Here is a 13,978-nt window from a genome sequence, read left to right on the forward strand (position 1 = left end):
TCAACAAAAACCTCAGATATCTGTCTCTCCACAGCAAACTTTACAACCTTGCTTTTAGTTCTAATATAAGCCAATCTTCCCACCCCGTTGTTTTAAGGTAGCAAGAATAGCATGAAGTAAGATGCAGATACACTCGACTCTGGGCCTCCCACACGGCTGCTCTCTATAGAGCTATTATGTTCACTTAAAAATGGCAATAATACAGGAGTTGGCAGTGGCACTGGTAATGTGCCATCTTTGGCAATAAAGGCAACAATGGTGGTTTTAGTGTGACAATAGGAGCCATGGTGAAAGCATTGCCTTATATGAACCAAAGGATATTGGTTTTGGTGTAGAAATTTAGACTTCTATTTTCCCCAGGAAGTGAAAATAGCTAAAAGCCATCTTCTGAGGGTGAGGTAGGAGGGGTTTGTCTCAAGTTCTAAATGAGATTCTAACCAAGCTTTTTTGTCTTGCAGTTCAAGATTATCCTGGACCAAGTACATTGTTAGTATTTCCTAAAAATAAACTGGTAGAAGAAGGCTCCAGTATCACTATCTGTTATATTTCTGGGATTAATCACAATAACATAACCTGCTACTTGCATAATGAACTGATTCATGGAGAACAACTTGATCCAAAGGCTTCTGCATTCAAGTTGAATAATGTTTCTTTTTTTAAGAGATCAGGGACAAATTTCTTTTGTAAAGTGAACCAAACAGACATTCAAAATGGCACCACTTTCTTTGTGTCAAGTAAGTGTACAAATTTTGTTTCCCCCTCTTCTCATTTTCTGTGGAGTGTACTGACTCTCCTTTACCAGAAGACAAGTAAACATTCCCGTGAATGATCTTAGTTTCCTTTTGTTTCCCAAGTCTTCTAGGAGAGATTCTGAAAATGGAATTCCAAAGCAATGTTTCCAGGATTTCCTGTTGTTTCCTTGCCCATATAAACAATTTTATTCCTAGAAACTGACAGGCCTAAAAGAGAGAAAGCTCAGGTCATGACCTGGACTTCTAAGGAAATAGCCGACTCTGCCTCAGCTGGAGTGGAATCAGTTATCTCAGGACCATGGAGGGAGGAGGGGGCTGCACATCATCTGACCACAGCAACACAGTCAGGGTGGTGGCCCAGAAGACGTGTGTCCAAATCGTGCCCTGGCTGGGCCTGTGCTCTTGGCCAAGTTTTCTAGCCTTTCTGAGCCAGTATGGGGGTGATGGTGGTTGGGGGTTTATGACCATGGGCAGTGCCAGGCCTCATCGCACTGGTGGCATATACCAAAATTTCAACAAATGGTGGCCATTCTTGTTCTAAATTGTGGGGAAAGTTGACTCTGTGGGCTATATCAGTAGAGTGGGGACATGTTGACATTTCTGCAGGTCTCTTGTGTGCCCACTCAGTGGCCTCCTGTGCTTTGTCTTAAGTGCCCCATTTCCTTGTACTGTAGGACAATATCTGTGACAGCTCTCTTCCTCCTTCTATTGTCAAAGTGGATAATTCCAGTGTCTTGGGATTATCTGTGTGCCTTAATGTGGACACTGGGAACAGTAGTGGTTCCAGCATCCGAGAGGTGCTTTGCCATTTCTTGGGACTCTCAGCTCCCAGCTGTTGAGTTTATTCAGGTCACAGAGTCTGACTTTCTAGCATCTTCTGGGCTTTCTATAAGTCACATCACCCAAAATGAAACACCAAACAGGCACTAGGGACACATCCTCTCAAATGGACATGGTGCCAACCTCTTACATAACACTGACCACCCATTCCCATGATACCTCAGAAAATCACAGAAGAGGGGCTTCGGAAGGATGAGGTGCCTGTGATGTGACTTTATTGGGCTATTGATATGTTGACTTCCACTCTGAATTTTCTTCATTGTTCTGAGTAACCCTATGGCTTCAGATCCCGACCAGAGCTTTCCATTTAATCTGTCTTTCAATAAAAGTGTTTAATTAGGTATTTCATCTGTTTATTTTCTTTGTTCGGGTAGAAGTACTTGAGGAACCCAAGAACTTTTCTTGTGAAACTCAGGACTTCGAGACCTTGAAATGTACTTGGTATCCTGGGGTGGACACTGGCTTGGATTGGAATATACAACATTCCCAAAGCTACACTTTATTTGAATCGTAAGTTAGCTCTAGTTGTATTGACAGATTCTTCCTTGTTTGTGATGTAGGTGACAACAAGCTACACTTAGATGTTGTATACAAAAATGTTAGAAAGTTGATACAAATGTTTCCAATTACCTGCCAGGGTCAGGAGGAAATCTTTAAGTGATCACAGGTGTATCATACTCTCTACCTGAGGGGTTTCTTTTTCTTCAAAAATATGTACCATAGAAATAAGAAAAATAGTTCATACTATATATTGATAGAGTTGCGCATGGTAGTGCACACCTATAACCCCAGCTACTCTGGAAGCCGAGGCAAGAGGATAAAAAAATAAAAAGGGCAGGGAATGTCGCTCAGTGGTAGAGCATCCCTGGCTTAAATCACCAGTAGCACACACAGAAAGCTGATTGATGTTCTCCCCTCTGAATGAATCAGCAATTCATTAATACATTTAATCAAATATAGCAAATACATAGAAACGGTGTTTTCATTACTGGTATCTTAGTGATGGATCAATGCCAATATGTGGAATATTGTTTTAAAGTCACTCCCAAGGGACAGGGAGAGACATCTGCTTTGACAAAGGAGTAAACCCTTTAATTGTTGTTTTGTTTTGTTTTGAAGATTTTCTGGGAAAAAACAAAGTTGCAAACACAAAGACTCGTGCGATTGGAAAATAACTCAAGATTCACAAGAAATGTATAATTTCACGCTCACAGCAGCAAATAACTTAAGGAAGAGAAGTGTTAATATTATTTTTAACCTGAGTCATCGAGGTGAGAATAGATTTGTTACAGCAACTGTGGCCACCAACATACCTGACTGTACGATCGAGTAAATGTGATGTAGGATTTTTGCCTAATACACAGCCTAAGTGAAAGTTATAATTTATGCCCGCTGTTCATGCCACACTTACCCTTGAAGATGCATGCACCCCTATTAATTGTTTATTTGGATAATGTTTTAAGCACCTAGTAGCTTACTAACCAACTTAAAAACCAGGACTCTGACATAAACTTATTTCATGATCTATTTCACTGCCTCCCTACCGGTCTCCTTCCACCAAGATTATTTTTTGTTTAAATTGTGTATAGGTGTGTTTGTGTGTATTCTTATTTTTTATTTAATTCTAAAAATAATTCAATCTTGTTTGGTTTTAATGTGTATGAAGGATGTCAATCTGTGTGTAAGAATCTAGTAACTGCTTTTTGTAGAATATTAAATGGCTAAGATTTGCTCATATTGTTGAGTGTTCCTAGTCCATCCATTTACTACAATATAGCATTTCATGTAAATATACGATATTTTATTCACTTATTTCTTTGGATGATTTCAAGTTGTCTCCAGGTTTTTACTTTTGAGTACCATTTTAGTTAATGAGCATTTAACACACGTGTTTTAGTATACATATGCAAATGTTTTTCTTGAGTAATGTACCTGAGGATAGAATTGGCAGAGGTATAGAGTATCTGAATGTTCACCTTATATGAAATAATATCAAATTATTTCCAAAGAAATTGTCCCAATGGAACCATCTTAGGGATGCACATATCTCTTCACATTGGTTATTCTTGCTTTTCATTTTTGCCAACTGAATGGGTATAAAATAGTAGTGATGATGGTTTCAATCTACACATTCTTAGGGCTGAGTATCTCTTCCCATGTTTTGAACACATCTGCTTTCTCTTTTATAAAAATATTTATTCATGCTGTTTGTTACTTTTCTATACATTGTTTATGCTTTAATTGACAAATTATCTGTATATTCTTGATGCTGATGCTTTTTGTTCCTATATATTACTAATATCTTCTCCAGTTTGTACCTTTTCATTATCTTATACATGCCTATTGATAGATAAAAGCTCTCAATTTTCACATAATTATCTCAAAATATTTTAAAGAAATCCTTTCCTGTCCTTTGATCAGAAATCTAGTCACCTATAATACTTTACTAAGAATTTTTAAATTGTTTTTTAAATTAAATCCCTGATTTTTTTTCAATTAAATCCATGTGGAACTGATTTTTGTATATTAAATAAGGTAGAGATATAACACTGAATTTCTTAAGTTTCAGATGAGTCTCAACTTAAGGTAAATACCTTCCCTCTTCTTGGCCAAATATATCCTCATGATTCTTGGTGCTGTATTATTCTATATAAACCTGAGAATTGATACATCAAAGTCTATAAAAACCCTGTCGATTTTTTCATTGGATTTATGATTAACCTACAAATGTAACCTGGATCACTCTCTTTATGTTATTACATCTTCCTATGCATGGAGATGGTATATTTTTACATTTACTTTGGCCTTTGTTAATGTCTGTACATAAGGTTTAAAAATCTTCCCACAAATTACTTCCTGCATGGTTTTTGTGCTACGACCATGAAAACAATTTCTAAAAACAATTTAAACCGTTTTAAACATTTAATCTCCTCATTTTCTTTCCTATAATTTTGATTTTTTTTTAAATTGGGAAACCCCTCCATTTAAAAAAAAATAGTTGTTTATTTTCTTTAAAATCCAGTAATTTTACTCTACTCTATCTCCCCCATCAAAGCATATAGATATTACATATTAGATCCATCTCTCTTCTAACCTTTACTGAATCTTTTTGGTCTATAAGTAACTATATATTCTTAATGTTCCACCACCAGTTCTTATGCAAATGCTCATCTATTCAGTTTGGTTATTTGAAGTTCATGCTTGTGGGAACAAGAGTCCAGTGAATTCTTGAATGTCAGTCAAAGTTTGACTCTGGTCTTTGTATTTAAAAGTCAGTTTGAGTGAATACAAAATCCTTTAACTTGCATTTTCTCCCTTGAGTGTCATAAACTGCATTTCTCCATTTTCTCCTGGCATATAGCAGTGCAGACAAAGGCCGCATGGTCATGGCAATCTGTTTATTTTCCACTAGAAGCAATGTGATCTTGTTACCTAAATGCCCAAAGGATTGTTTTTTTCCTCTTTAAAATTCAGTAATTTTATTATGGTTTGTCTTGATGTTGGCTATTCTAGGTTGATATTTTTGGTAACATGATATGTTCCTTCTGTGTGTAGCTACAAATACTTTGAAAGTATTTGTTGTTTTTTGTTGTTGTTTTGTGTTTGCTAAACTATCTACCATGTTGACAGGCAATAAACGTCAGGCAAAGGTTAAAGGGCAGACCCTAGTCAGTTTGCTTCTTTTGGGTTTCTTTCTCAGAAATTGCTAGTTTCCACTTATTGGGCCTTTTTTTCAATCTTCAATATGTGCCACTTTCTCTTGAATTATTTTTTATCTCTTCGTTTAATTTAGATTATTAAAAGTTGTCTTCTTTTACCTTCTCTCTACTCAAAGGAACGATCGGTTGTGTTCATTTGCTCTTGGGCCTTCTCCCAGTTTAGTTTTCATTTCTAATTCATTTTTTAAATTTTTGTATTTATTTCTTTTTTGAGTTGTCCCTCAGTTATGACTTTTCTAAATCTGAGTTATATTGTTCTTTAATACCTTGCATCACTTTTTCCAAGTCTTTTGGTCTGTTTTGAAATAGTCTGTTATCTCACTGGCTCTTGCATTACCCATGGTTACATCCTCTTTTCCTTACAAGGTGGGGTTTGCCCATGCCCTTGCTATCATTTCTCAATCTGCTAGGAGTTTAAGTATTTGGGCTTTTTTCCCCAAAAAACAAACAAACAAATTTGGCTTTAAAATATTCTTTTAATTGTATCGTTCTTTGCTAATTGAATTTCTTTTTCTTTTTTTTTTTTTTTTAGAGAGAGAGAATTTTTTAATATTTATTTTTTAGTTTTTGGTGGACACAACATCTTTATTTTATTTTTATGTGGTGCTGAGGATCGAACCCAGCGCCCTGCACATGCCAGGCGAGCGCGCTACCCCTTGAGCCACATCCCCAGCCCAGCTAATTGAATTTCTGCTTTTATTTTCATTATCTGTTTTCTTTTGCTTCCTTGGATTTATTCTGATGTTCTTTATATTTTCGTAAGTTGGATACTGGTTCACAAATACAATGCTTAAAGACATAAATCTCCATTGAAATATCAATTTTATCATCTAAAATAATCCAGTAAATGTTGGCACTGGAATTCCTTTTTTTATAATGAGCTATATATGATACCGTCTATAATCCATGAATTATGTGTTTTAAATTTTACTAATAGAAGAATCTTTGTATCTTCATTATTAATTTCTAACAGATTTCACTGTGATCAGTAAAGCTGTCTATGTAATGCAGGTTCATTGAACTGTTGAGCTTTGTTTTGTGGTCTTATACCTTGCCGTCAGCATATGGTCTGTGGATTGAAGTGTCTGTCACCTCGGATCTTTGTGGAAGTGCAGAATTTCAGGCATCATCTAGCATGCATGCATTGTAATTGTTCTGTGGATCTATGAGATGTGTTAGTTGTGTTGCTCAGATCTTTTATATCCTTGAGTTTTGCTGATCAGTCTACCAATAATTGGGAAGTATTTACAAAAATTACCCACTGTTTATAGAATCATTTCTCCTTATAGTAACGATAAATTTTGTCTTAAGAATTTTGTGGATATTATCAAACTTATATTTTAAAATTGCTATACCATTTGTATGAGACTTCCTATATCTTTAAAAAATACTCATGTTGCTTATTTAAAGTTCTCAGTCTATTTGTTCTAATACCACTTGTCATGGTTTAGATCTGGAATGTCCCTAAAAGTCTCATATTTTGAAGGTATGGTCCCCAAAGAAGCAATGATCAGAGGTGAGGCTTTTAGGAAACAAATAGATCATGAGGGCTTTAACCTCCCTGAGTGGATTAATCCACTTGATGGATTAATAATTTGAATGGATCTCTGGGAGGTGGTGGAAACTATAGACAGGTAGAGCGTGACTGGAGGAAAGAAGTCACTAGGACATGACCTTGGGGACTCTATCTTCTCTCTGGATGCTCACCAACCCCTTTCCCTAGGGGACTCTATCTTCTGTCTGGATGCTCACCAACCCCCTCCTTCCTGGATGTCATGATCTGAACCACTTTTCTCTGCCATGCCCTTCTGCCACGATGTTCTGCCTCACTTCAGGTTCAAAACAATGGAGCCAGCCCACAGTGGACTAAAGCCTCTGTAACCATGAGCCAAAATGGACTTTCATCCCTTACGTTTTTTATATCAGGTATTTTAATCACAGTGATGAAAAGCTGACTAACACCACTGCTACACTGTTGACTGTAGATCAATTGGTTGTATTCCTGTTGCGCAGATCTCTCATTATTTTGGCATGTGAGCCTGACTTCTCCTACAAGTGGTGTCCAACAACTTGGACTTCTCCTAAAAGTGGATGCCATGTTGTCAGGGCACACTTATCAGGGGAAGATGTAATAGCCTGGGCCAAGTCTTGTGGGCAGGTGATGAGCTGAGGATCAGGAGATAGAGGCCCTAGGAAACCGGAATTAAGCACTCCTCCCTGCACCAGACAGCCCTTCAGCTCAGGGTTTCATGCTCATCCCTCAAGCAGCAGCATCAGGAGGTTAGATGGCAATCCACCAGCCTGGGGGTTCAGGGAAGAGGAGTGGGGAAGAGACTCTGCAGGTCTGTTGGCTCCATGGGTTTCCCTCAGCTGCTTTCAGTGTTCTGCCTCCCCTAACCTTACTCCTGGAGATTCCTGCTCCAGTGGTCTGAGTTTCTGCCAGTGTGTGTGGAAGGGAGGGTGTACAGAATTCCTTAGTTTTCTCTGAATCTTCATCCAGTGTTTGGGGGGAGGGAGCCATCATCCTGTCCTGGTTCAGTAATTCATTAGTAGGTCTTCTTTCCTTATCTCCCTTGTCATCTTCTGTCCAACTATTACAGGTTGTCATTTGTGGTGGCCAGACAGGATCTATATTTGATATCATCATACCTGAAGGCTTTCAACTAAGGCAGAATCATCATAGCAACAATTTTGCTATGCTCTCTTAACTAGAATAAAAAAACTGGCTTTTTATTGAAGATCCCAAATCAGGTTGTCTTTTTAGGTAGAGATGCCCAAATCCTGGTTTTATTCTTACCTCTCTAGTTCCTGCTTCTCTTCAGAGGCTTAGCCTTCTCTGCCAGACACCAATATTTGCAGTACCTCAAGTCTTGCCCATATGCTTTTTCTCTTACCTAGTGGATAATCTGACATGCTTGTGGCTTTAGTAACTTCCTGTATACAGATGAAGTTCTCTGTCATGATCTGAACCAATGTAATTCTGCATATTTGAGTATATTCTTGACACTTCAAACATGCCTTATACCCTAAGTTTAAAAACTGAACTCATGCTATTGCTTCTTTCTCATACTTGGTTCTATTCTAGTATGTTCCATCTCTGTGAATGATGTGGCCTATAATCTGATTTTCTGCAAGTCAATTGTGGGAATCATCTTTGCACTTTTCTTTCTTTGACCACTCACATTTACTCCACCTACAATTACTATTTATTTTTTGCCTAAATATGTTTTACACCTACTCGCTTTTTTCCATCTGTACCATTACTCTTCATCCAGTCCACTACCCTGCTCACTTGAACCACAGCTATGGCTTCCTCCCAGGTCTAGAAGTATCTTAATGTTCTTCACACCTTGGCAAACTGGTCATCTCAAAACCAGATTTGATCATGTCACCCCTGCCTTCCCGCTTCAAACTCAATGAGGAATTTTTCTCATGATAAAGACAACATCACTTACTGTGACCTTGATGGCCTTACACAGAGCAGCTACTACCTTTTCTTTTCCCTCTGCTATCAATGTGAGGTCATGAGCCTTCTCTCTCTTGCAGGTGTCTCACAATCTCTTCTGATGTAGAATTTTTGTTTTCTTAGGATTTTTTTTTTTTTTTTTTGGTACTGGGGATTGACCTCTGGTGTGCTTTACTGCTGAGTTATATCTCCAGTTCTATTTTTTAAGGGTTTTGCTAAGTTGTTGAGGGTCTCACCAAGTTACTGAGGTTGGCCTCAAAGCTTTCTGCCTCAGCCACCCAAGTCACTGGGATTGGAGGTGTATGCCACTACTCCCAGCCGCATTTTACCTTCTGATCTCTTGCACATCTTGTAGATCAGCTTATTCACTAGGCCACCTTGCAGTACAGAGTGATCAAAACTGAGTAAGCTCAAATGCTAATGTATGTTAAGTGGACCGGTGGTGAGAGAGTGTTTGTTTATATAGGAAACCTATAAACAAGTAAAATAATTTTAAGTATTGATAATTCCTATTCAGAAGAGAAAATGCAAATAATGGTGTACAGAAGGCCCAAGATGCTGCTTCATCAGAATAGTTGGGGGAAACTTCTCTGAAGGAGTGGAGTCCTGAAGGATGAGCAGGAGGGAGCCGTCCAGGGTAAAAGCATTTTATGCAAAAAAGAACAGGATTTGAAAAGGTTGTGGAATGGAAAAAACTTGGGGGTGTTTTGAGGAGCAGTGAGGATGTCCTTATGTCTTTAAGGTAAAAAACAAGGAGACTGGAGTGGCAGGCAGTTATGGAACAACAGTTACGGAACTGCATGAGACCTTTGGATTGGAAGGTTTTCATCAGGAGAAAGACATGATGGCATTTATGTGTAGAAAAAAAAATCCCTCCCACTGGACCATAAGGGTAGGGTGGTGGAAGGAGATGGTTAGGGGCTGTTGCAGTAATGGAGTTGGTGGAAAGAGAGCATCTTTTGAGTACAGTTTAGAATGGAATTGATAGGATTTCTGGAGGGAAATCATGTGGATTAAAAGGGAAAGAGAATTTAGGATGGACTCCTAGGATTTGGGCTTCAACAACCCGGCAAACAAGTTTTAGAAAATACTAGCCCACCACAGTTTTGTTGTTGTGGTTGTGATATCTTGCCACAAAGTCCTTGAGTTTAAACAGAGCACTTCCAGCTTCTTTCCAGGTGGTGGGAGCCAGATCCTCACCTGGTAAGGCACGGTTGCTGTTCTTTGGACAAACATTGTGGCATCAGGATTACTGCTGTAGTTTACCATGGGCAGGATGAGAGGGTGGCTCTGCTCTGTGACACACAAGGAGGAGGGTGGCAGATCCAGTGCTTCCTGGTTACCCACAGTGGCCATAGCTATGGAGAGCCTGATGAAGACATTGTTCTTCCAGGTCTCTGCTGCCATGTCCTTGTGGGGAAAGCGGATGGCAGCTTGCGTCCTATTCCCCTCCCTCCTGGGGTCTTAGGTATTTCTTATCTGGGATTGGACCTAGTTGGTATAGTTGCCCAGTCTGTCTGTCTTCTGGACAGCCATAGCCCTTGCTGCCTGACCCAGATCTCCTGGCCTCAACCAGTCCAGGGAGAAAGACAGTGTCCTATACAAACTTATAATGTAAGATAATGTCCATACACCTGGAAGGACTCTAACTCCTTAGTACTCCTAGGTCCTATTCTCTACCTGCTTGGGATTCCATGGGGGCGGCATATTGGGGAAGTATCACCTCCACATTAGAGTTGGGGGGAAACTCTTGTAGTACTATGGTGCCTGAACCACAGACCATTCCAGTACATGTGTACTAATGGGATAAAGGAGAAATAATGACCGGGAACTCTGAGATTAGGATTTTGTAGATGTAGCCTAATAGGCAGCTGCCAAGTCCACCCCCACCCCTCCATGCTCAGTGTTTCCCAGAATGCACTGCAGAGCCATATTCCCCCCTTTTACTAGAGTGCTTTGTGCCCATATTGCCCTAGTCAGATGAAGATGCCATCCAGTAATAACTGTCTTGATGGATATTTTTTCTTCAGTGTTGTGTGAGTTGGCTTAATGGCTCAATTGGCCTATGGATAACAAATGGAAAGTCCATTTGTTGTGTTGCTTAGCTGATGAGGTTGTTTCTTGGTCAGAGTAAAGTCTCAGGGTATCCTAAAAGATGCCATCAGTTCCTCTTAAGGGTCGCTTTGGTACTACGAGGTCCACATAAGCAACACACATTTATCCCTTCTAGGCAGAAGGTGATTGCCATAGGTTTTGTCCCCACACAGTGGATTCTTTAATCACTCCATTGTATTTTCTGGAGCAGATGGTGAGGCTCTTGGCAATGGCCCATGAGGTTGGTGCAAAGGTATCAAGATATGGTGGTGGGGGTGGCCAGTATGGCCATTGCCATGTGTGAAGTTTGGCTTCTTGGGAAGAACATCCATATCCAGATTCAATCAAAAGATTGCCATTCACTGGCCAAATGGCAGCTACAGCTCACATACTGGTTGCTTTTAGATTACAGAGTTATTGGTATACTATGTATAGGCATGGTTTTCGATTTTGGGTTCCACATAGTTATGGGAAGAGCCAAAACAGACCTTACAGGTCACTTGGTTCTGAAAGTTAGTTGTTTACGGCACCCATGGGTCTCTTTTAGATGTTCCAGTTTTACTCTGTTGAACCTGCTCAGTGTTATTGGTGGGATTTGCATGTACCCGCATGAGAATGCACAGTTCATGTTTTAGCTCCACAAGTAGCACTCTGGCTATAAAATGCTAAGTCTCCAAAGAGGATTATCCAACAGCAAGTGAGGTTGGCTCACTCTGCTTGCAGTTTTCTCTTGCTACATTCTATAATCAGGAAGTCTGGAAGTTTGGGACATCTGTGATTCCATCCGACTAGCAGACTCCAAAGGTTTGAAAAGCAATGGCCAGACCCCCACCTCACTGAATGGCTTTCCAAACTTCCTATTGCAAAGATCCCATTTGAAGACAATGGCCTTGTTGGTCACCTTGAATAAAGGGAGCAAAAGGACACCCAGGTTGGGTACATGCTGTGTGCATTACTCAAAGAAACCTATTAGCAGCTATTGGGCTTCCTTTTTATTAGTGGGTACAGTCAGGGCTAGCTAGTTTTTGCTTGACTATATCAGATATTTCTTTGGCTGTCAGCCCAAATGGCTTTGGCAATTAGCCTCCAATAATCCCTGGTTAGTCTCTAAGCCCAGGAGATCTTTTTGTTCAATGACACTAGGCTGTTACATGGTGACGTTTCTTGTTAAGTCCTATATTAACAAAGTAACTACCTCTCATCTGCTGAGTACCAGTTTTGCTTTTGAGGAATAACTCACTAGGACTCTGGCAGTTTAGATGGAGGCAGAAGTGGACACAACCTCTGTTATTGCTGGAATTCTCAGCTGTGAAGGAGCTACCACTCTGGTGGAGGAAGCATTCTGTGCTACAACAAATAAAATGCCAATGTCTGTAATATACCCAGTGACCCAAGGGTCCTTCCCCACAAGCAGATAAGTATCATGGATTATTGTGTCTGTTTCCAAACCTCCCAATGTCTTCAATTTAATTTTTCCTGTAAGGGGACTGGAAGTATTGTCATATGAGCTCTAATATCCAAGAACCTCTGAAAATTCAGAATTTTGTACTCTTCCTTTTGATCTTGACAGGAATAGAGGGCCATTGGATCCTCATGGGGAACCCAGAAACTTTGGCCCCATCCCTAACTATGCAATTCCGTGTGAGACATGGGTCTGCAATGCCCCTTTATTAAGCAGACATGCCAACAAGGCTGCATGAGACTCCCCTGGCTTTTTTCTACATCTGTCCTTTAGATCATGAGTGCCCCTTTCTATGCAGGTTGCAGTGCTCATGTTAGCTCCCTCCCAGATGTCTTGAGGATCATTGGAGGACTTCTTATTAATTCCCTTTCAGATGCTGTGTTAGTCAGTTTTTCATTACTGTAACAAAAATACCTTACAATAACAACTTAGAGAAGGAAAACTTTATTTTGGCTCATGGTTTCAGAGACCCACTTCATGGACAACTCCCTTGCCCTGAGCCCAAGGTAAGGCAGAGAGCCTCATGGCAGAAGAGCATGGCAGAGGAGCACAGCTCTGCTCTTGGGGCCAGGAAGCAGAGAGAGAGGGATGGGAAGGGGCTGTGGGGAAGATATACCCTTCCAGGACATACCCCAGTGATCCACCTCCTGTAATCACAGCCCACCAGGCTACAGTTACCACCCACTTATTCCATTCACAATCCAATCTTTTCACCTCTAAATGTTCTTTTATTAATGTAGGAGCTTTGGGGGGATATTTTATATCCAAACCATAACAGATGCCTGAGAGTCTATGTAAATATTTACTACCCAGGCTTTCCAGGGATGAAAGATCACATAAGTGCCTGATAGTCAGGGAATTGTGAATGAGCTTATCTATTCCCATTTTTTTTTCTGTCTCAATCCATGCAACACATGCTTGTGTGTGTGTGTGTGTGTGTGTGCATGTGCGTGTGCTAGAGAGAGAAACTTATGTCCCCCTCAGTATCCTTCTTTCCTCATAAATCATTCAGCTGCATGACCATCCCTTGCACCACCAGGCTGACATTTCTACCTGGGCCAGGTATGAGAGGGAATGTTGCTCCTCCCACTTAGCCAATAAACCATGTTTCTGTCAGACTGTATCCTGCTCACTCATTGGTTATATACTAGTTATGTGAAGTGGATTTGTTACTTAAAGACAATCAGAAAAAAGATAATGAGAGTCTTGGAATTCATGGCTAGTTAGTCCCCGCAGGGCTCAGGAAAGCTGCCTAGGACAGCTGGAATATCATCTTTTGAGTTTTCTCACTTGCCTTACTGCTGCAGGACCTCAGAAAGTAGCCTGCCCTGGATTTTATACCCTGGGGACATATGAACTCACTTATCAGGACATCTTGTTTTTAGAAGGGACTGGAAGAGAGCCCACACTGTTCCAACCAGCACTCCCCCCAGCTTCCTTATCTCAGAATTTTATATTCCCAGAATATTCTTCCCAGAATATTCTAGTTATTCTTGATAATTATAAACAAGAACTGGCAGCGTAGGAGGTGGAGTATATGTCAGTATATGTCTTCTAGAGAATTGATCTTGTATCTTCAACTTACTATTCCACTGTTTCGTGTAAAAATGTAGGGCTTCTTATTAATTCCCTCTCAGATGCTGTG

General features: G+C 40.0%; 1 protein-coding gene across 1 annotated transcript in view; it reads left to right on the top strand.

Annotated features, from left to right (window-relative positions):
* Osmr (oncostatin M receptor) overlaps positions 1-13,978 on the top strand; it is a 62,186-nt gene that overhangs the window by 27,000 nt on the left and 21,208 nt on the right. Inside the window, exons 5-7 of the mRNA XM_071612684.1 lie at positions 459-734; positions 1,967-2,102; positions 2,712-2,863. Of these exons, the coding sequence (XP_071468785.1) occupies positions 459-734; positions 1,967-2,102; positions 2,712-2,863 (564 nt within the window). The remainder of the gene's footprint in view (positions 1-458; positions 735-1,966; positions 2,103-2,711; positions 2,864-13,978) is intronic.

The sequence above is a fragment of the Marmota flaviventris genome, chromosome 5, assembly GCF_047511675.1.
Source record: "Marmota flaviventris isolate mMarFla1 chromosome 5, mMarFla1.hap1, whole genome shotgun sequence".
In the NCBI taxonomy this organism is placed as follows: domain Eukaryota; kingdom Metazoa; phylum Chordata; class Mammalia; order Rodentia; family Sciuridae; genus Marmota; species Marmota flaviventris.